Source organism: Oreochromis aureus, linkage group 7 (assembly GCF_013358895.1).
Source record: "Oreochromis aureus strain Israel breed Guangdong linkage group 7, ZZ_aureus, whole genome shotgun sequence".
Lineage (NCBI taxonomy): Eukaryota > Metazoa > Chordata > Actinopteri > Cichliformes > Cichlidae > Oreochromis > Oreochromis aureus.
Window position 1 is genome coordinate 61,614,965 of NC_052948.1, and position 23,295 is coordinate 61,638,259.

General features: G+C 40.9%; 1 protein-coding gene across 1 annotated transcript; it reads right to left on the reverse strand.

Moving 5' to 3' along the window:
- Positions 1–7,717: 7,717 nt before the first annotated feature.
- LOC116322499 (olfactomedin-4-like) lies at positions 7,718–22,586 on the reverse strand. Its single transcript, XM_039614768.1, has 3 exons — positions 22,519–22,586; positions 21,215–21,381; positions 7,718–8,601 (listed from the first exon to the last, which is right to left on the reverse strand). The coding sequence occupies exons 1-3, from the start codon at positions 22,584–22,586 to the stop codon at positions 7,754–7,756; spliced, it is 1,083 nt and encodes a 360-aa protein (XP_039470702.1). The 3' UTR covers positions 7,718–7,753.
- Positions 22,587–23,295: the final 709 nt, after the last annotated feature.

Sequence of the window (23,295 nt, forward strand, 5' to 3'; positions counted from 1 at the left end):
CTCCGCTTCTTTCATTTTTATTCCTCAGTTCCACCCATCTGGAGTATCACAAGGAGTTTGCTCTCAGCATATCATATTACTATGGGAATGAATTCAATCCATAAACTGCCAGTCATTATGCTCAAATGGGTTATGTACTCAAGTGATTCACATCTGTATCTCAAAGAAAATAAAGTCTCTGATACCAACAGGATGAGGGAATAAAGTGGAATTGATTTGTATCAACGTGTTTTATCAGCAGATTTAAAATGTAAATTTCTTCACAGGTTCACAAACTCCTACATGACAAAATACTGGGCTAAACTCAGGGGTTAACATGGAATTTGGCGAAACCTCAAGAACTGGGTTGTTCTGGTGCAGCAGGTTGTAATGGAAAACTTAGAAAAATATTTTTTTATTTGCTTTTATTTGCTGCAGTCTGTGATCAGCTGATATGTGCCGCTGTGGCTCTGGGGTTTACTGCTCTTTGTGGATTTAAGGAACTACAGAAAATGCAAATGTAATAGAATTTTATAAATTGAGTGACAAAATTTGGGGTAATGCAGTAAGATATAAACATTATTTTGATGTATTTATCACCTAACTTGGCAGCTATGGTACCCAACGGCAGCTGTGATAGCTTCCAGACCCCTGAACTGGATAAGCAGAAGAAAATGGATGGATGGCCTTACTTGTTATGCACAAGCAAATACAAATGTGGAACAGCATTTATTTGTGTTTTTGGCTAACAAGTTAAATCGAGTCCAGTTCACTCTTTTTAGCTCTGCTTTGGTTCTTATCAGCTGTAGATAAATCTACCTGCTCTGTCACCTTTAATCTTTTAGCTATTCGTGTTATAGTCTATACCATTCTTTGTTATGGACTACCAAGTTTTTCTTTCTGGGATACAAGTGCAAAGGACCAAGTCTAAAGCAAAAAAAACAAACAAACAAACAAAAAAAAATCACATAATTATCTTATTATTATAAATAAAATATGGAGCAATGCAGCTCTAGATGCTTCCATCATTGGTGTTGGAACAAACCAGCTTTACTCTGTCTGCAAATAAGCTTGACAAATAGTGCAGAACAGCACCAACCTGAAGTGATTCACTGTGATTTGTCCAACAGATGGAAGCAATACATTTCTCTTTCTTCGCTCATGTGTTGTCCACTGCTTCTTCACACATCACACACTCCTCAAGGTGGAGTCTCTAGTGTTTCTCACATTTCTATCACATCCACAGTTATTAATACAGATGACCGCCTCCATGTTATATACTAAATGTAAGCATATAAAAGCTTGCAAAGCTAACATCAGGTCTTGGTCATTTTGTTCCTTGAGGTGAAATTTGTCAAGATTACACATTTCTTTCAGAATATATTACTGTGCAAACACAGCAACAATGCCAAAGGCAGGATGTTGAGCTGGTGAAGAGGAAAACTCATCTTTTGGTACAGTGTGTGCAGCTCTGTTTTCACTCCTCAGCTTCTGGCAGACTGGATATTTTTTGCTTCACAAATAATACTTGAAGGCAGAGTCTCTTTTGAGGAAGAAGAAATATCTTTTTGGTTAATTAAAGTTTCACACAGCCAAAGGGCCCCTGCTTACATTTGGCTGACAAAACCACTGGATGGGAAGAAACTGTCACTGATGAAATATGTGTATTTGAAGAACTGCTAGATGAAATTTTGCACTGTAAAGTTTGCTATCAGTACAACCTGAACCTGTCACAGTAGAGCTCAGATTTAAGTTGGGTTTGTTGTTTTTTTACTGGTATTGGAGAAGCAACAAACTGCTTTTCTGTGAGTAGCCACTAAAATGACCAAACAAATGATGCCTTCACAACAAGATTGGCTTGCTTGATACTGAAGTTTGCTATTCATGGTTACATTCTTGTTTGGCCATCAAGAGTAATCTTACTTATTTTCAGAATCATAAAGTATTGTGATTCTGAAAACCGTCTTTTGTGCCAGGCTAAAAAAATACTTGAAGTTGAACATCTGAAACTTCCCTTTTCCTTTAACCCATAAACCACTTGCAGCAGGTGGCCTCCCCTCCCCGAGCTTCCTTCTCCTGCAAGTCTCTTCCTGTTAAAAAAACAGTTCTTCCTTCCCACCATTGCCAAGTGTTTAAGGTATGATAAGGGATCCTCTGCTCTTTGGGGTTCTGTCTCTAACATTGCAGAGTCTTTATCATCCAGTATAAAAGGCCCTGTAGTTGTTGTTGTTGTGAATTGAACTGGAACACACTCACAGTCGTGGGCATAAACACTACAGCAGTCTTCATTCACACAATAATCCAGTGCAGTGCTACTATAATCTGATTAACTTCTCATAGTCTTACTGTACTCCACCTGTCTGTTCTGAAGCTCCATACTCTTCATTAATAAAATGTCACCGTTGTTACTTATTCAACCTTTTAAAGTTCAGTATTAGGACTAGAGTGTCATCTAATTACTATCTAACTGTAACAGTACCTATTAACAGCAATAATGGAGACAGCGTTTGCTGATCACAGGATAGAAGCAGAACCTAGTACTAATGCTGACGGGAGGAGGGGGGTGGAGGGATTAATGCTCCTGAGACATCATGTATGTGCTGTAATACAGACCTGCCTGTGGAAAACTCTGCTCAGCATTCTTTCAAAAGCTACTCCATAAGTGATACCGTTTCCTTACGCTTAGGCTAAAACATGGAAACTTCCAGGGACGAGAATGGTCAGATTTTATGCCAAGTGTTTGCATTTTTTACATTTTAATATCAAAAAATGTAATAATTAAGGTAAAATATTACTTCTTTTTTATTTATGTGAACAATGCATGCCATTTCATGAGGACAAAGAGTCTTTATAAAATGGCATGCATTGTTCACATAAATAAAAAAAAATCATAAAGTTTTCCGTCCGGACAAAATATTGATGTATTTGTCATTCTTTGTAATATCAGTAGTAGCAGCAGTAGACAAGAGGCCATACGTTTGATAAAATGTAAATACACATCTCGCTCAATAACTCTTTGGCACTTTTTTCTCCTTAAGTTTAATGTTTGCTCCTTTTATCCTGGAAGTCACATGGAGAAGCTGGAAGTGATGTCACACCTGACTTGACTGCATTCTAGTAGTATTACTTGGAAGGTCGAGTCACTCATCAACTACTAGTGATATTTTTGTGTTTAAAAATCAGCTGCTGAGAAGGATGGTACCTTAAACCATGCATATATAAAATATTAAACACGTCACACATCAATCTGTAGCTGCCAGTTGGTCATTTTTGGGCATTTCAAGATATGGTTAGTGACTCTCAAATGTCGGCATGTCAGTCAGTAGTTTTGTTCAGTTCCTTACCTCAAAGTTGAGAAAAATTTAGCCAATCAGAGTTAGCCCATTGCCAGCTCCATGCTGTCTGCCCAAGTTATTCAGACTTCTGCCAGAACTCCATAAAATTGAAGCTCAATAGATGTCGTTTGTCTGCATAAAAACTCTAAAGGTAGTTTTTATGCACATTTTTCTGTTAGACGACGTCTATAAATGAATCATTACTGAAGGGCCTAAGCATAGCTTCTTAATGACACAGGAACAGATAAGTGCTTACTATTATTAAATGTCAGTGCATATATATAGACATATATATATATATATATATATATATATATATATATATATATATATATATATATATATATATATATATATATATATATATAAAGACATATACAAACCCTTTTTACTAAACATACTGTCATGTAAATTTCCAGATGACTCAATGCAGTCCTGTGAAATTTCAATTACAGCGATGATTCAGTAGCTTGTCGAACCACCTTTGGCAGGAATAACTTGAAGTAATCTTTTTCTGTATGATTTTCAGTTATCTCACATAATTGTGGAGAAAGTTTGGCCCACTCTTCTTTATAACTAGCTTCACTTCATTGCGGTTTGCAGGCATTCATTTATGCACAGCTCTCTTAAGGTCACACCACAGCATGTAAATCTTTTTCAGCCACTCTGTTGTAGATTTGCTTGGGATCATTGTCCTGCTGAAAGACCAATTTGGGCTTTGGTTGTCAGACAGATGGGCTCACATTTGACTCTAGAATTTCCTGGTATACAAAAGATTTCATGGTCAACACGGTAACTGAAAAACGGCTGGGTCCTGTGGCTGCAAAAGAAACTCAAATCATCAGCCCTCCACTGCCATGCTGACAGTTAGTAAGAGGGGTTTTTTTTTGCTGATATGCTGTGTTTGGGTTTCTCTAAATGTGGGGCCGTTGATTATAGTCAAACATCTCCACTTTGGTCTCGTGTGTCCAAAGGACATTGTTCCAGAAGTGTTGTGGTTTGTCCAGATGCAACTTTGCAAAACTAAGCCATGCTGCCATGCTCCTTTTAGAGAGAAGCTTTTTTGGTTGTTGTTTTATATTCTGGCAACCCTTCCAAATGAGCCACACTTATTCAGTCACTTTCTAATTATGAACTTTAACATTTAACATGCTAACTGAGGTCTGAGAGTCTGAGTCTGAGGTCTGACCCTGGGATGAATTTACCGTAACAACCAAACTGCACAATGTCTGCTTTTAAAGAGGTGTTCACACTTGCTGATGATCACTAAATCACATGCATTGGATTAACAGTACCTGAGTGCTTCTTACCTTCATAATTCCTATGGAAGTAGTAAAAGCATTCTCAGTTTTTAACATGACTTTTTAATGCAGTTTGTAACACAGATTTTTCTAATTATACCTCCATTATGTGCTTATGTGACCTATGCATGATCACAAAAGGGCTCTCTAGGCTTTGCAAATTTATCAGCAATTTGCAAGTAAAAACAATCACCTGTGAAACGTGATGCTGCCACCACAGTGCCTTTGTGGCCAGTGTTTGTTTGAAACAGAAACTGTTGAATCGTGTCTACACACTTTTAAAAAGCTTTGTTGTGGCAGCCTCAAGTAACAAAAGGCTAACATATTTCAAACCCAGTACCTCAGAGTTCTCCCAGACTCTGCCAGTAAACAGGACAGCTCATGTTCACTCAGTCTGTCTGCAAAGGAAGTCCAAAGGAAACCAAAAGGCAAAAAAAGCAGCCAGTGTGTGGGCTTTGTTTTGTACCAACCTGTGATTTAAGCTGAAAACATGGCCTGGTGGTGCTGTAAGGAAGATCATCCGGTAGTTCAGTATCAGCCAATGTCAGTCTTTGCTGGTAATCATCTGTACTTGATACTGGCAGCGAGTTATAATGGCTGTGCACATCAGATGGACTCTTTAATGCAACATTACATATTTATGAGTAATAATGCGATGATGACTTAAGGTGAAACTGACAGGCAATCATCGTGCCTTGTGGACACAATGAGAACTTCCTGGCATAAAGATGAGCATGCTCTGTAAGTGATCAATTAAGCCTCAGCCTAAAAACAATTAGTGACAATGTAAGGATTCAGGATTCAAGAACTTCAGCTTCACTTCCTGCTTCCACAAGGTCTTCACCTTATTAGTTGGAATCGACTGAGTCAGTGTCTGCCTCTCTGCAGGAAAAACTGTGGCATGAACATCCAAGCTGAAGGTAGTGACATTGGTGTATTCATGCAATCTGGAATGCTCATGTGAATGTTTCTCCAATTGGATTCTGCAGCTCTAAAGCCATGCCCGTTGCTCTGTGTTCAGAGGATTATAAACACCAATGTAACTGGTAACATGGTCATGTTTAGCATGGTAATTAGCAAAACTGAATCAAAAAGCTGTGAAAAAGGAGCAATGATTTGTGACAGTTTGCTGTCTTTCAAATAAGAGACTGAAAGGAGAGTAAACTCTAAAACTTTTAGCTTTATTTTAGGCTTGGTTTGGTTAAAGGTGTCTTAAAATATACCTATAAATTCTTATTAATACAATATCTGAAAGATGCTTTCTTATAGCTTTTGAGTCTCTCTACTTCAGTTATTGTTTTTTTTAACAAGATCATTGCTAGATTTAAAGTAAAATAACAAGAGAGGATTGTTTTTTACTGGTTCATTAGTAACACTTACACTTCGCCTTAACAATAAGGTTAGTTTTAATGAAAACGTGATCACCTGAGGCTGGCAACAAATGGAAAACAAAATTATTTCATTTATATTTAAAACAACAACAAAAACACATCAACAGCAAAAAACACAGTCGTTAGAAAGCATAAAAATATGCCAGCTTTAATGCCCACAGAGACTCAGAGGACACCAAATAGCAAATTAAACAGTTGTGCCTGGACAGTTGGCTCCGGATTCATTTGTAATTTTGAAAAATTATGGAGGTCTTCTGGAGGGTCAAAAACTAGCTTCACTACCTCAATTTCATTTTGATAGTAATTATTATTAAGCACTACTAGAGCAAGGTAGTGTGAAAATGCTGGGCACTCCTACGCAAAATTATAATTTTTTTCTGATGCAGTGATTTTCCACAGATATACAAAAAAGGGAAAATTGTTGAGAGGGTTGGAGGCCTCCACTGGGATATATATTAGTAGATATTAGGATTATCAGTGCGATTATATAGTTTTCAGTCATGTCATACTTCCTATATGTGTGTGACAATGTTAGTAGACCAGCAATGAAAGGGTGGATTTCAGAAAGAAAAAAAAAAGAAGTTAATGTAAAGGTTACCAAAATGTTCAGCATCCAGCATGTCATTACAGAACATGTAGATTTTGCCCAGCCTATTTTAACTGCACAGAAACATCAGCTCGGTCCCACCGCATACATGGTAAAAAGCAGACCGCAGAGTTTTGTCCTGAGCCAGCAGGCTGCTGTTTGGCTTCTTTAAATCTGCAGGGCAGCAGGTCTGTCATTATGAGAGCAGAGCTTTGGGTGTGTCTAAGAGGCAGCCAGCCAGAAACTGGAAACCGTGGCACAGCAGTGGAAACATCTGTCCTCCTCCACTCAAGAGTGGGATCACACTGCCACCTACTGTAGACACCTGGTACAACTGCAATCTATTTCCGTACTACATGTGTGTTATGCACATGCTCAGTAATGTATATCCTGTCTTTTTAAAATTTATATATATATATACATATATATACATATATATATATATACATACATATATATATATATATATATATATATATATATATATATATATATATATATATATATATATATATATATATATGAAAACTATATATATATATATATATATATACATATATATATATATATATATATATATATATATATATATATATATATATATATATATATATATATATATATATATACACACACACACACACACACACACATTCCTGTTTTAGGAGTTGTCTCGTTGTTGCCCCTGTTTTTAGACATTTTCTTGCCATAAAATGATACATTTTCTCAGTTTAAACTTTTGATATGCTTTCTGTGTTCTATTGAGAATCAAATATGGGTTTATAATATCTGCAGATATTTTGTTATTGACATTTTACATAGTCTCACAACACTTTTTAAGATTTGGAAATGTTAACATGTCTGTTTGTCACCTGGTAAATGTTAATACATTAACTAGTTAGTCACAGTCAACAAGAAAAATGTGTGTGTCTGTGTCTGTGTGTGTAAACAAAAACTAGTAAAGAGAGCAAAAAGGGTATAAAGAGTTTTAATCTCATTGTTACTAAACTCTTTATTATGGTTGTTCTTTTGTACATCTTACATTATATATCTTCAGCATTTGCAAGACCTGCTAAGATTACTGCTGCACAAAACAGTTATTGCTTTTTTTTGTTTTGTTTTGCTTGGTCATGTGACAATAACTAGCTACAAAGCTTAAGATCAGAAGTAGGCCTGGTAGGCCAGCAAGTATCCATCGTTGTACATGTAGATCTGCTTGTTGGTGGGATTGTAGCTCAGACTAGCCACTCCTTTAGCTACCTTCTCCAGTCGTATTGCTAGTGAGTTGTCTTCTTTGCCTGTGGCTGTGTCGAAGGCGTAGAACACCTCCTCCTGGTACTCATTAACGTAACGAGTCGCGTACATCACACCGCACACCATGAAGGCGTTGCTCACTGCCTTCTTGAACAGCCTCGTTTCCCACGTCTGTGTCACGTTGAAACTCCTCACCTCGCTGTCCCAAACTAATCGGCTGATCACCATGTTGCCATGGTTACCTAGAGTGGCATAGAGAGCCCACAGTCCTGTTTCATCTGCCTCTACATCAACATCACTATTGAGCCGGCAATCATAGTAACAATAGGGGAACTTGTTGTTGAAACCCACACCGGTGCCTGGAAGAGTCACCCGTTTGACCTCGTTGGCCTCCAGGTCGTACCGGCACACGTCTGCAGAGCGGTAGCAGTTATAGTACAGAGCTTTACTGTATAGCACAGCACTTGGACCCTCAATGGCGTTGGGATGGCTGTACGATGAGGCAAATATAAAGTCCTTGTGGTTTGCTGAGGCCATGAAGTCTTCGTAGGTTTGGTAAAGGCGCACAGTGTTGCCCCAGATGTGGCTGCTGAGCAGAGGTTGAACCCAGTAACTGTTCTCCTTCCCTTCACTCTCTTTCTGGGCTTGTTTTCCCCACGAACTAGAAACCCAGCTCTTACCATGAGGACTGACTTTAGTAGTGATAGGGTCACTGATGTTGGTGATCAGACCTCTGAGGCAGTGCTTGTCCTGCCCTGGAAAGACAAAAAGATCAGAAGGTTTCTGAAGGAGAATGATATAAGATACAGTCAATCACTGTCATTTATCAGCATTAGTTGTTTATTATTCCCTAAGGGTGTATGTTTGGTTTGAAAAGGGGAACGGGCTCAAATACGATTTCAGTCACGATCAGTGAAAATAAGCTTTATATTTCTAGAGTGGGATGGCTCTGTGTTGGGTTCTCTCCACCCCTCCATGCTTAGGTAGAGCCAAATATCCAAATCTGAATTCTGTCAGGATCGGTGAAAATACGTTATTTATTGCATATGTTGAAAACCCAAGGCAGGTTCAGCAGAACAACATCAAGGCTCAAGGTTTAGGGGAAGGATACAAAAAGCTATCTCAGAGATTTCAGCTGTCGGTTTCCACTGTGAGGAACATCGTGAGGAAATGGAAGACCACAGGCACAGTTCTAGTTAAGGCCCGAAGTGGTAGGCCAAGAAAGATCTTAGATAAGCAGAGGCGAAGGATGGTGAGAACAGTCATACTTAACTCACAGACCAGCTCCAAAGACCTACAACATTATCTTGCTGCAGATGGTGTAACTGTGCATGGTTCAACTATTCAGCACACTTTGCACAAGGAGATGCTGTATGGGAGAGTAATGCAGAAGAAGCCTTTTATGCTCACATGCCACAAACAGAGTCGCTAAAGCACATTGGGACAAGCCAGCTTCATTTTGGAATAAGGTGCTGTGGACTGATGAAACTAAAATTGAGTTATTTGGACATAAGAGGCGGTATGCATGGAGGAAACACAACACAGCATTCCATGAGAAACACTTGCTGCCCACAGTAAAATGTGGTGGCGGTTCCATCATGCTGTGGGGCTGTGTGGCCAGTGAAGGTACTGGGAATCTTGTTAAAGTTTAGGGGCGCATGGATTCCAGTCAATATCAGCAGATTCTTGAGAACAATGTTCAAGAATCAGTGACAAAGTTGAAGTTGCTCCAGGGATGGATATTTCAACAAGACAACGACCCTAAACACTGCTCAAACTCTATTAAGGCATTCATGCAGAGGAACAAGTACAACGTTCTGGAATGGCCATCTCAGTCCCAGACCTGAATATTATTGAAAATCTGTGGTGTGAGTTAAAGAGAGCTGTCCATGTTCAGAAACCATCAAACTTGACTGAACTGGAGATGTTCTGTAAAGAAGGATGGTCCAAAATACCTTCAACCAGAATCCAGACTCTCATTGGAAGCTATAGGAAGTATTCAGAGGCTGTTATTTCTGCAAAAGGAGGACTGACTAAATATTGATGTAATTTTTGTTTTGGGGTGCCCAAATTTATGCACCTTCCTAATTTAGTTTCTCATTTCCCCTTTTCATTCTTCCGTAGAGAATTATTTCACTTTTTTATTTTATTGTTTATTTCTTTTTTATTTCACTCATTTATTTATTTGTAACTAATATAAGTGGAATCAACTGCTCACTGATTTTAAAGCTAAATTAAAAGAAGTTCAAAGCTTAGAATGCACAATAAAAATGCAGTATTATTGCATTATCCAGCTCTGAAACATGACCAGCACATTTTAGATGACTGTAGCTTGTTATTACAACAGGTTAAGCCTGCTACCAAGAAACATGTGAGACATGTATTTATCAACATCATTTAAAAAAAATGCTTTGAAATAGACAGTGCCAGTCATTTTCAGTCACCTTTTTCACTCACAATGTGTTTATACACCTGTCCGTATTTAATTATTATTTATTATTAATCTCTGGCTCTCCATGGCGTGTCTTTGTCCTGTCTTTCTCCCCTAACCCAAACCGGTCGTGGCAGAGGCCACCCCTCCCATGAGAATGGATCTGGTGGAGGTTTCTTCCTGTTAAAAGGGAGCTTTTTGTTCCCATCATTGCCAAAGATGTCATGGACTGTGTGCAGCAGGCAGGAATGGAGTACCCAACGTGCAGACTCCAGGAGGTAAAAAGTGCACTCAAAACAGCTTAACATGAATATAACTAAACTGAAAAGGAAGGAAGGGAGATCACAGCACAGACCAAGAAGAACATAGGGCTTAAATACACAGAGGCATAACAAACACAACTGTGAGAAATCAAACATGACGAGACCAAGGGGGAGCAAAACTGAAAACATTAACATGGGACGCAGACTATCAAAGTAAAACAGGAAACATAACACAGTAACGCGGACGTGACACTGAGACAGAGACATGAAAAAGACATAACACTGAACACAGGCAAGGGATATGACCAAAACCTAAGACTGGAATTCAGGAGATACTAAAGAACTTAGGGAGCTAGAAATACAGAAAATAAATAACAGAAACACTAAGTCACAGAACACAGATGAACAAAATCAAAACCACTGGGTCACCAGTAGGGATGGGTATTAATAAGATTTTCACGATTCCGATTCCATTTTCGATTCTGTTTAACGATTCGATTCTTTATCGATTCTCTTATCGATTCTTTTTAAAAAAGGAGAACACAGAGGTCGATTAGCTGAGAAGTTTGTTTTATATTTTCTCTTTGAACAAGACAGAAATTTAGGAGTAACATGGCCTTACAAACCCAACAGTGAGATCTTAAGAGATCCACAGCCTACGGCTCTTCAATGGGGTGTCACAGGGTCCCCAGGAAAAAAAATTGTAAATGTAAAATAATAAAATAAATATTCTTCTGTAGCAATAACAAAGTATAACATAAATTATTCTGTAGCAATTACACAAGAATATCCAGTAATGTCACTGCCTACAATTAAACACATTCACTTACTGAAAATCGGGGGAATCTGCTGTGGCAAATGGGTGCAAGCCTTTGACCACAAACTTAGTCACTGCTCGGTGACATTCGTCTATCCTGGCCTGAAAGGAGACGCTACTGGTAGACTGCAGCGAGAACTGCCAGCCAGACTCTGTCTGTCTCTCTCATCATGGTCACCTAAATGCAGCGCACAGTAATGGCAGGTTTTGTAATAAGGCAGATCGCGCTAACATAATATGTACTGTTAGTTGATTATTTACCTGCCGCATTAACGGAGAGGGCGTGCAAGCGTTACCGCTGCTGCTGGGTTGAGATTCACGAGTCGGGCGGAATTAAAAACACGACATTCATTTAAGTTCATCGCGTGTTTTGTGAGCAAATGCTTTTGCATATTCGTAGTGTTTCCTCCCTTAAATGAAATATCTACTTTGCAAGTATTGCAAGTTGCCCTGTTGTCATCCGTTCTCATAAAGTATAACCAAACTTTTGAGTGTTTGAGCCGCTTAGGCGCCCTGCCAGGTAAATGACGCTCCGCAATGTGGTGACGTCATTCGGGGCGACTGGAATCGATAAGGGAATCGTTTGCAAAAATGGCAAACGATTCCAAGGAATTGAAACAGTGGGAACCGGTTCTCAACAAGAACCGTGTTTCGATACCCATCCCTAGTCACCAGACCCAGGTACCCTAACAAAAGCACTTGCTCAAGGGGGTCATATGATTGTGGGGTTTTCTTTGTTATCGTGTCAATATTGTAGGGTCTTTAAAAGTGATTTATAAATAAAGGTGCTGTATAAATAAAAATGAATTGAACTGAATGTAGTCTTGGTTAAAATTACATATTATCCAATATTACCGTTAGTATGTACTGAAAGCGTAACATTTTTTAAACTCATGAAACTATTTTTGAAGTGGTAGCAGAAAATGATTGGACTGGTTTAGTCAACAGTCTTAATTTGATGGTAAAAATGAAAAAGGATTCTGAAAACATAATTAAGCCTTCAAGTTGTCTAAAGTAAATTCAAGTTAAAAGAGGAATGTAACCTGAAGATAAGAGCAAACTGATGGTGACAAAACCTTACTCTAACTCATTGTACATTCTTAGTTTCTTACTTTTAGAAACAAATTTAAATATTAGACCAAAACAACAGAAGTAAACACAAAATGCATTTTCTAAATGAAGGTGTTTACTATTAAGGGGGAAAAATACAAACCTACATCATCCTGTGTGAATAAGTTATTGTCCCCTTAACCTAATAACTGGTTGGGCCACCCGCAGCAGCAACAACTGCAATCAAGCGTTTGCAGTAAATGGCAACAAGTCTTTTACAACGCTATGGAGGAATTTTGGCTCACTCATCTTTACAGAATTCTTGTAATTCAGCCACATTGGAGGGTTTTCGAGCATGAACTGCCTTTTTAAGGTCATGGCACAGCATCTCAATCGGACTTTGAATATCCACTCCAATGTCTTCATTTTGTTTTTCTTAAGCGATTCAGAGGTGGACTTGCTGGTGTGTTCTGGATCATTGCCCTACTGCAGCACCCAAGTGACCTTTAGCTGGAGGTTGCAAACAGATGGTCGGACATTCTCCTTCAGGATGTTTTGGTAGACAACAGAATTTATGGTTCCATTTACCACAGCAAGTCTTCCAGGTCCTGAGGCAACAAAACAGCCCCAGACCATCACACTAACAACACCATATTTTACTTTTGAGACAAGATCAGATGTAACAGGACATACACCTTCCAAAACTTTCTTTTTTTTTTTTTTTTTTTGTCTGTCCCATTTGGTTCTTAAGCCGTCAGAATTGTTGTCTGAAGACCAACAAGGATACCAAATGGATTTATTTTGCCAAATGGATCATCATGGCATTGCCGTATTGGTCCATTTGATCAAACTTTGTTGTTATTATTTATTTTATTTTCAGTTGTTACAGATGGGACAGACATGACTGGGGGATAGGAAAGGGAGAAAGAAAGAGAGGAAGGAAAAGAAAAACAGAAGGAAAAGGGACAGTGAGAAAGGGCACTTACAAAGACAAAGAGAAAGAAAAAAAAAAAAAAAAAAATCTCCTGGATCACCTGTTGAGAGAAAAAAAGAGAAGACAAGCAAAAAAAAACCAAACAAAAACAAAGCAACATACTAAACACAACACCATCACGTTAATCTAGCTGAGTGTGAACAGCAGTAAATACTAAATATTGAAAGTTGTTGTGCAGCACGCAGGACAGACAGCGCACAATGTGCTTTGAAGTAGCAGCTAAGAAAGGTGTAGTTTATGTCTCACGAACAGTGAACACCCGTGTGCACACCTGTGTGGATCAGCGCTTGTATACAAAAAGGTTTTCCCATGTAACGGTCTGCTAGAGGGTGTGGAGGCCCATAGCCCCGTCCCCAGGGCATGAAGCAGGCATGGAGGAGATCCAGGCTCCAGACATCCAGAGGACCCAGAGTGCGAGAGCCCAAGGAGTACCACCGGAGGGGCATCCGTGCCACCTTCCTGGGAAGGGCTGAGGAGATCCCCAGGAGGGGGTCACCCAGTAGCCACGGAGCAGAAGCCAGAGGGGCTGCACCGGCGTGCCCGCCCGGCTCTGCCGGCAGCCAGCTGTGCCAGAGTGAACCGAGTTGCAGGCCCGAGGCCGGAGGCCGAGGGCCCCTTGCCCCCGGAAGAGGCCTGACCGGCGACAGGCATCGGGCCCCGCCAAGTAGCCACGGGAGTGAGCGGTGCATACCTGGCGCCCAGCCCGGACACCAAGAACCACCGATGCACCAACCCCTGAGGGCATCAGCTACCAGCAGGGAGTGTGGTGAGGGGAGATAGGCCTCCACACTTGGAGGGCCTGGGAGTACCCAGGAGGTGGAGTCTAAGACCAGACCTGACATATAGACACAGACAAACAGGCACATACAGACATAAACATGCTTTCCCACCCTCATGCACACATATACAAACACTCAGCACTCACCCAACGTAGGGATAGACATACATAGACATGTACACACAATCATACTCCCCAAACATACTCTATGCCCTGGGTCCAGGTACCCTCGCCCCCAGAGGGGAAGCGGCACCAGACCCAAGAGATGTGACCCTTTCCCCGGGGTGGAGGCAAGCAGACCGCCCCCAGGCTCCGCAGCAGCAGGGAGGCCAATCGGACAGCCAACACCTCCTCCCAGCCCCCCGCCCCGATGGCTAGTAGAGAACGGGGGTGTGTGAAGACCCCATACCTCCCTCCTCCCGCTCGTGTGTAGTGTTGCTGCGTGTTGTTCTAAAGTGCATTTAAAACAAGGGAGGGCATGGTGCTGCTGCCAGAGAGCAGCAGGTGTTAGCACGGCCTCCCGAGAACCCTCAATGTCTACATGGATTTAAAATTGAGAGGTGGGCACCGGCGCCAGAGGTAGGGTTGAATACACAGACCGTCCTCTGGGGCGCCGTTAACGTGATCACCCTCAAGGCCCCCTATATATATATATATATATATATATATATATATATATGTGTGTGTGTGTGTTATGAGAAGTGTGAATAATGTGGATGTCTAAGTTGTGAAATAAAATTGAGGCACAGGTGGCCAGAAGGGGACAGAGGGGGGGAATGCCTCCCCTGCACCCTGGTGACACACCCGCACCCCAAGGCCCTACCTGTGTGGGTGGGTGTGGTGGAGCGGGAAGAGGGAGGCAGCCGGGGATGGGGAGGAAAAGAAAGGAGGGCAAGATGCCCTCCTTAGGGCCAACTCCCCGGCTGACCCCAGTAGGCACCCCGTCCTCTAGTACCCACCAAGGCAAGGGAGCCCAGGCCCATCCCGATCGGGGCCCACGGCAGCAGCACCGCTAAGCCCCACAGGACCTGGGGAAACCCACCCCACCCACCGCAGAGGAAACTATACCCACCCCAACATTCAATCATCTCGAGACTACACAAGACAACAGACACCCAGGTTAGGTTTATTCTCCACCTCTCCTGTGTCTCTCCCCACCTGCAGAGTGGACTTCTGCAAGGATGGAACAACCTCCTGCCAGTTGAAGAGTCCCCAGTTAGGTCGATGCACCAGAGGCCCCCTGCGCCAGGGCTGAGCCCCGTGCACCCACCGGCCCACAACCTCGGCGACACACCAACGAGGACCCGAAGCCCCAAGGCCCAGCCAGAGCCCCATCACGGAGGCGAAGCACCCCGAACCCCAAGCCCCCCGCCTGCCCCGGATCCACTCAGGGGCAGCCAGGCTACCAGGCCAGTAACCCACGTCCGCCAGTACAGACCATCCCCAGCCCCGCTGCACGCAGCCACGAGGAGAACACCCTCTAAGAGCGACCAGAGCCACTCACCAGGTTATGACCACAACCCCGGGTTGTGCCCTCCAGGATAACGTCTCTAGGGGTTCTCCTGGCGCCCTAAGCCCATCCCAACCTCCACATCAACCACAATAGCGAAGGCAGGACCAAACCATGACCCCACCCCACTAGGTGATGAAGCCGATCAAAGGAGCCCAAAGGGATTGATCAAATGTGGTGGCAGAGGCTGTATCAAGACTAATGTGATCTATTAGATGGTTTTTATATTGATTAGAATTAAGATTATTTTTATTTTTCCAGTTAAGGAGGACTGTTTTCTTGGCAATGCATAGGGCTGTAAAAACAATGTGGGCTGTGTTTATTTCTGCAGTGACCTCATCCAAGTTGCTCAGCAAGCACACTAAAGGGAGGCTGGAATGTTACATTTCAGACACTTTGATAAGTCTTCACATATCTCACGCCAAAACTTCTGCACTGGTGGACAGAACCAAAGGGCGTGGATGTAATTGTCTGGTGTATTGCCTTGACAGTGTGAGCAGTTGTTGGAAGATGTAAAGCCCATCTTGAACATCCGATGACCTGTATAGTGCACTCTATGTAGTATTTTGTATTGTATTAATTGCAGACTGGGATTTTAATCAATTTAAAGGTTTTAAGCATACCTGAGACCAGAAGTTTTGGTCTAAGCTTACTGATAAATCTGCTTCCCACTTTGCAATAGGAAGGATATTGATTCATCTATTTTAGAAAGTGTTCTGTATATTTTAGATAATAATTTGGGGGATTTAAGAGTAAGAAAGTGTACCGCACTTGGTGGTGTTTGTAATTCAGCTTGACTGAGGTTAAATCTCTTTTTACTATGGATTTAATTTGTTGATATTCTAAAAATCTTTTCTTGTTGATCCCATATTGTGTAACTAGTCTGTCAAATGGAATAAATTCTGTTCCCTCTAATATATGTTCTAAGTATTTAATTCCTTTACAACTCCATTCTGGAAAATTAATCATATCATTGTTTTGTAATATGTCAGGGTTATTCCAGATAGGTGTACGTTTGCATGGGATTAATGAGGACGCTGTCATTTTAGAAACTCCCACCATGCTGTCAGAGAAGAGCTGATGTTGATGCTTTTAAAGCATTCATGTCTTTTGATGTTTGAGCTGATAAATAGTAGGTCTGAAATTTCTAGATTATTACATAGTGCCTGTTCTACATCTAGCCAGGGCTCATCTAAGAAGGTGTATTTAAACCATCTAGAGATGAACTGAAGCCTGTTGGCTAAAAAATAGTGATTAAAGTTAGGCAGATCTAATCCTCCTTTATCCTTGGTCCTTTGTAATGTTTTTAAGCTGATACGTGGGGGTTTGTCTTTCCAAAGGAATTTAGAAATACATGAGTCTAGAGATCTGAACCAATCTTGTGATGGCTTATTTGGGATCATTGAAAACAAATAGTTTATTTTTGGCAAGACCATCATTTTTATAGCGGCAACCCTTCCCATGAGTGATATGGGTAAAGATTTCCATCTAGCCAGATCGCTTTCTACTGTCTTTAAAAGCGGGATGTGGTTTAATTTAGTTAATTCTGAAAGCTTAGGAGAGACATTAATACCTAAATATTTTATATTTCCAGATTGCAGTGGTGTAGGAGAAGAATTATGGAAGGAGCAATTAATCGGAAGAACTGTAGATTTTGACCAGTTGATTGAATAATCTGAGACTCTTGAAAAAGAATTTATCAATTCAATCACCCCAGAGATATTGGTTTGTGAGTTTTGGAGAAAAAGTAACACATCATCTGCATAAAGGCTGATTTCCAAAACTTTCAACCTTTGTCTCATCAGTCCACAGAGTATTCTCCCAAAAGATGTTTTCAGTCAAAGCTGAGACTGGCCTTTATGTTCCTTTTGCTCAGCAGTGGTGTTCATCTTGGAACGCTGCCATGCAGGACATTTTTGTCACTTTTTCAGACACGACCATGTAGTTTGGGATTTTTTCCACTTAATAGTAAACACCTTTATTTTGTTTACTTTATTAGTAAACACCTTTATTCTTCTGTTGAAGAAGAATTCCTGGTCCAGGTAGAAATCACACTACAAGATCGGACTACAAGACTACAATAGTGAATGTCTTTGGTTACATGTCGAAGAACAGGCTCCGACAGCTTGGATCGAATAGCAAGTGGTTTGAAATTTCTTTTTTTTTCTTTTTTCTCTTTTTTTGTCTTCATATTCAAACACAAACACTAAAAGATATATCTTATCTATGCCCTCATTAGAACAAGAACTGTGTGAGTGTGTGGGACTGTCTGAGACAAAAATAAAGTCTGCACTACACTATACAGGGTTCGTACGGGTGCTTGAATTCTAATGTCGTCTTTTCAAGGTTTGAAAAGTGCTTGAATTTCAGATGTGGTGCTTAAAAGTGCTTGAAAATGTAACTGTATTTCATTCACAATAAATAGCTATCTGATTGAATTGTTTTCTTATCAGATAGAGAAATAAAATGAGTTGCAAAAGCAAAAGCAAAATTTCCCGCCTGGGCTGCCTTGCGTCTGTTTCAATATGTGACCCGCCCTCCCTCGGACAGTCGGGGATGAGTGCGCTAACATACCTGTAGGTTGCTGTTTTAATGAGTGTTTGATGGAAAACAACAATGGCGGAGTTTGCGTTCTCCAGTCGCATGATAGGTGAGTCCTAGTAAATAATTTTCCAGTACACATATGTTACACATGCTATTTTTTAAATTTTGGTTATTATTTTGCTAGCTATCAAACTCGCTGGAGAAATGATTGAAATGCACTGAGTGTGATGCAGTATGGCAGCGCTATTACGGAATATGCTGTGAACTTAGCTAACATTACTTAGCAGTAATATGAGTTAATTTACTCAAGTGAAAGCTTTAAACATTAGCCCGATACATAACTAGCTAACTTAAGGCTTTCTGATTAACCCTCTGGGGTCGACAGACCCAGAGTCTCCATTTCAACTTGGGTCGAACGTGCGGACTTCAAGCTATATACCAGTTTTTAAATTGTGTTGATAGGTCACGTAAAACCCATGTTTTTTTGGGGGGTTCTGAATAAAACAGTGGCGTTTACTCCGGGAAGAAACGGTAAAAACGGCGTTTTCTAAGGAGAGCGCTAGCAAACACGCTTTGCTTGTGAGTGAAAAATGAAAAAACACTCTTTCCTATTGGTGGAAAAATGTACCATGTCGACCAATCAAAAAATGATACGGCAACATGTGGTATTTGGTTGTTGGGAAGAGAGGGAAGTGAGTGAGCGAAAAAGAGAGAGAGTTTTGATAGTGAGAGATTTGTGATGTTTATCATGTTTGGAGTCTCAAGTTAGTGCGTTGTCTTGTGTAGTTAGTGTGTAGTGTAGTCGTTTTGTTTTGTGTGTCAGTTCTACTAGTGAACGTCACAGTTGCTGCAACTGTGTGCTGGAAAAGCTTAAAAAGGGACCTTGAAAGTGCTTAAAAAGTGCTTGAATTTGACCCTGAAAAAAGCGTACGAACCCTGACTATACATTGACATGGGATATGGTTAAAAGAGCATAATGTGTACCAGAATGTGATAGTAGTGAACACACTGCATGAATAACAAAAGCCAGATTTAAATATAAAATTCAAATGGTGCAATTAGAGACACTGTGGCTGTTTTGTGGCTATTTTTTTGCATTCAGTGTACTATAGTCAGTTTTTTTTTCCTGAAGAAATTTCATGATTTTTTTTAAATGAATAAAATAGATGTATTAGTCACTGTTTCCAGCTTTTGGATTGGTTTTGCATCTTCCGGTCACCACACATAGACCGTGGGTTTAACAGTTTAACTAGCAACATTATGGCATTATATTACATAGCATAAACTTTATCACATGTAGGATGTAACATCTTATATAAAGTGTATTCTTGTGTTGTAGTTTTTACTATCACAGTGTTATAAATCAACATTATTCATGAAATTGATATATGATAAAATGCTGATCAACCCCAAGTGCTGATCAGGTGAAATAATTTGTCACAGTTCTGGGTCAGTTCGACCCAGCATTTTGAGTTCTTGTGTTTTGGTTTATTTTTGAATGATGGATTGTCTTCCTTCTCTGGTGCTTTATTGATTATTATGATAAGCTATGTTTCGGTTATTCTTGTTAAGGGATTAGTTCTTATGTTTTTGGTATTTCTCGGGATTATGATTTATATGCTGATTACTTTGTGATACTGTGTTTATTATTATATTAGTAGGTTTTGTTCAGTGTCAAGTTCGTCTCTCTGTCTAGTCCGTGTCTTAGTAAAGTGTGTCTTGTTTCCTGTTTTACTTTGAAGGGTCATGTTCATGTGTGATGTCAGCGTGTTCAGTTTTACTTCTCCCCCTGTCTCGTTAGCCCTCATTACTTCCAGGTGTGTCCCCCACCTGTGTGTAATCTCCCTGTGTTTTTCTGACTTTATTTCAGTCGTGTCTTCTGTTGTAGTAGTTGCTGGTCCGTCTGTTAATCTACCGTGTTTCATCTGTTAACCTACCGTGTTTCATCCGTGTGTTCTCCCTGCTGCCCATCGTCATTTGCCTCTGCCCACCCTCCTTCATGTTCGTGTTCTGGTTCATGTTCAGTAGTGTAGTTGTTCCCAGTATAGTTTAGTTTATTCTCCGTTTGCCGTTTGTCTATTTGTATTTTGTGTTCAATAAACCACCTTCACACCTTCACGAGTGCCTGCGATTGGATCCTCCTTTACTATCTCCACACGGCTCACTCCACCCGCCATGACATATGTGGCCCGGTCATGGGGAATGAGACAGGACACAGGAAATACTCTTTTGTGGGCTTTTTTATTCTTCGACTGTACTTGGAGGAGCACAGTTTTAATTCTATAGTTTTGAGTGAAAACGGTAAAATGTAACTATTCCACTGGCTCAGCCTAAAACTGTCTTTCAGGGTCTGAGACAACAGTAACTATCATATGTACACGTTAAATTCAAACAGTATAGACAACAGTAGTGACCTGTCAAGAAACAAATACAAAAAAAAGAGAAAATAAAACAAATGAACACATTGTTTACATCCCACAATTTCGCAGTTCAACTGGCAATAAAGTACACTGTAAACTCTCTTTTAAACATACATTTCTATGTAGCGCCCCAGACTGTGTACTCCACTATAGCCGGGTACGCCCTGAGTTCTAGTTACCTTGAACTTACTTAGTTGCCCTCAGTGCAAGCTCCCCTGATTTACACACGTATAACACACAGATACACTTTTACCTTACTCTGAACTATAGATAAGAAACAGTACAAGACACAATATCTTCTGTTTAAACCAAGCAGGTTTACTGAATGAACTGGTAAACACCCAATAAATCAATAAAGTAAGAAGTCTCTTGCAATGATAAAATATAACAATAATAACAGTTACACAGTTCTTTACCGTAATGGGCCCCACACACACACACACACACACACACACACACTCTCACACCCCAATTTCCCAAGTCCCCTCGGTGCAGGCCTGGATCGATGCTTGTGTGCGTAGGAACCAACGGTCCTAAAAGAAAACAAAATGGTGCTCCTACCTGGAACTCTTAGTCTCTTTCCACAACTCACAGCAAGCCGAGAGGTCCGTCCCTTAGTCCCTGCAGCTGCACACTTACTCCTTCCGAGCAGCAAACCTGATCGGTCAGCCTCTGCAGTTAGTAGCCTCTCGCTCTGTACAGGTCCGGTGATCGTTAGCAAAGTCCGCCTTGAGGGCTAACTCCGGTTAGCCAAGTTAGCACGCCGCTAACTAGGTGATTCCGAGACAACAGTGCAAGCCAGTCCGGGCTGCACCACCTCACAGTCACGCTCTGTTACTCAGCCGTCGACGTGGGATGATTTATCCTTGTCGTCCATTGGAAACTGAGTTGCATGCGCGCTCTAGCTTACGGCGGCTCTTAAAGGGACAATATACCCCCAAAACGCGAGGTCTAGTCATCACCATGACAACTCTACAACAGACCTCTGGTAGACAGGCAACCAGTCAAAAACACAATCCCCTCTTTTTAAACCCTTTCCATGCATAGTATTAGTTCACTTGGCTACACATAATTTTAAAAAAAAAAGGAAAAACATTTGTAGTTTTCTGGACTCCTGGGGTTCCTCACAGAGAGCCTTCCTCACTTGTACAAATGCCAGCTGGCACTGCTCCCTCCACCGCATCAGATCTGGGGCACCCTTTCAGCTGAGCTCAGTCAAGGGGCTGGTCAGGCCTGCAAAGCCTGGCACGAACCGACAGTAGTAACCAGCCAGCCCCCAAAACTGCCTTTTTGGTCAGGCAGGAAAAAGGATCCAAAATGCAGGACAAAATGGAACTCAAAACGCAGCTTTATTGCTGGCAAAATGTCCTCATAAAATAAAACTCACAAAAGCAAAGCAAAAACAAAACAGGACTCGGAACAGAGGCGCTGGAAGACTGGATGTTGGAGTCAAATTGTTAAATGTTGTCATTGTGTTACTTAAATTTGTAAGTCTTGGTTCAAACTGTATGATCAAAGACATTTCTTTGTGTCTGACCCACAGCCTGTTGAATGGTGGGGGAGGCTATAGTGTTTTATTATAGGGACACATCTTATGTGAAGGTTCTGTTTTGTTGTTTGGTAAACTTCCTGCCTTTATGACCCTTTTGCGGGCAGGAGGTCACACAAACACACACACTCATCTGCCCCTACACACACACACACACACACACACACTCTCGCACATGCATACACACACATATACACACACAGTGCCTTATCTTTTGTGACCATAGGGGGTTTTACAATGGGAGGTGCTTATGTGTACTGTAACTGTTTTCAATAAAAGGCAGCAAGCGGAAACTGGTTCTTCGAAGTGGTCTGACCGAGGGCAGAAGGGCTGCTCTGAGATACTTCCCTTGCTAGCAAGTAAAAACCGGTTAAAGATGTTCATCTTGCTTCCTTGTCGTTAACGGGAATACGTTTCTAAACCAGCGGGGTCTGTTGAAGCTCAGACCGAACACTGGACATGTTGAGGATACAACACAACAGAGAGCACAGGAAAACACAGGGCTTATACACACAGGGGAGTAATCAGGGAATGGGAAACAGGAGGGAGACACAGCTGGGAGAGATTAGGGCTAACAAGACAGTGGCAGGTAAAACGGAATACACAGACATAGGACTGGGACTATCAAAATAAAACAGGAAATAAGAACAAATCACAAAAGCGCAAACTTGACACTGAGAGATAGACTGAAAGAATATAACACATGAAACAGAGAAGACAGTGACTTAAACTAGAGGCCAGAACAACAAATAACATCAAGAGAACAAAACCAAGAATAACCCTAAATACAAAATCAAACCAGCACAACTTAAAAACCCGAACAAATCATAATTTAGAAAAACACCAAAACAGAAAATGCTGGGTCAAAATGACCCAGAACCGTGACACAAACAAACATGCTTTTTTCTTCTCGCACACCTGCCCTACCATCAGCTGATTTCAGTTTGTAAGCTGAGAGGAATAAAATAGCACCGCTTTATTGCACGAGAAAACAAGAGCATGGTAGGAAAGTGCAAACTGTGTCCAGGAAAGAAACAAAACTCTATTATGTTGCTAACACAACTTTGTTTCCTTTTCGGATCTGCACAAAGCT

What these genes read in the sequence shown, in the direction of transcription:
- LOC116322499 (XM_039614768.1), bottom strand. Translation starts at nt 22,586, where the DNA reads ATGAACATCTTTAACCGGTTTTTACTTGCTAGCAAGGGAAGTATCTCA. An exon ending in GAGCAGCCCTTCTGCCCTCG is followed by an intron (nt 21,382 to 22,518) that starts GTCAGACCACTT and finishes TTAGCCCTCAAG; the next exon opens with GCGGACTTTGCTAACGATCA. An exon ending in AAAGAGACTAAGAGTTCCAG is followed by an intron (nt 8,602 to 21,214) that starts GTAGGAGCACCA and finishes TTGTCTTTCCAG; the next exon opens with GGCAGGACAAGCACTGCCTC.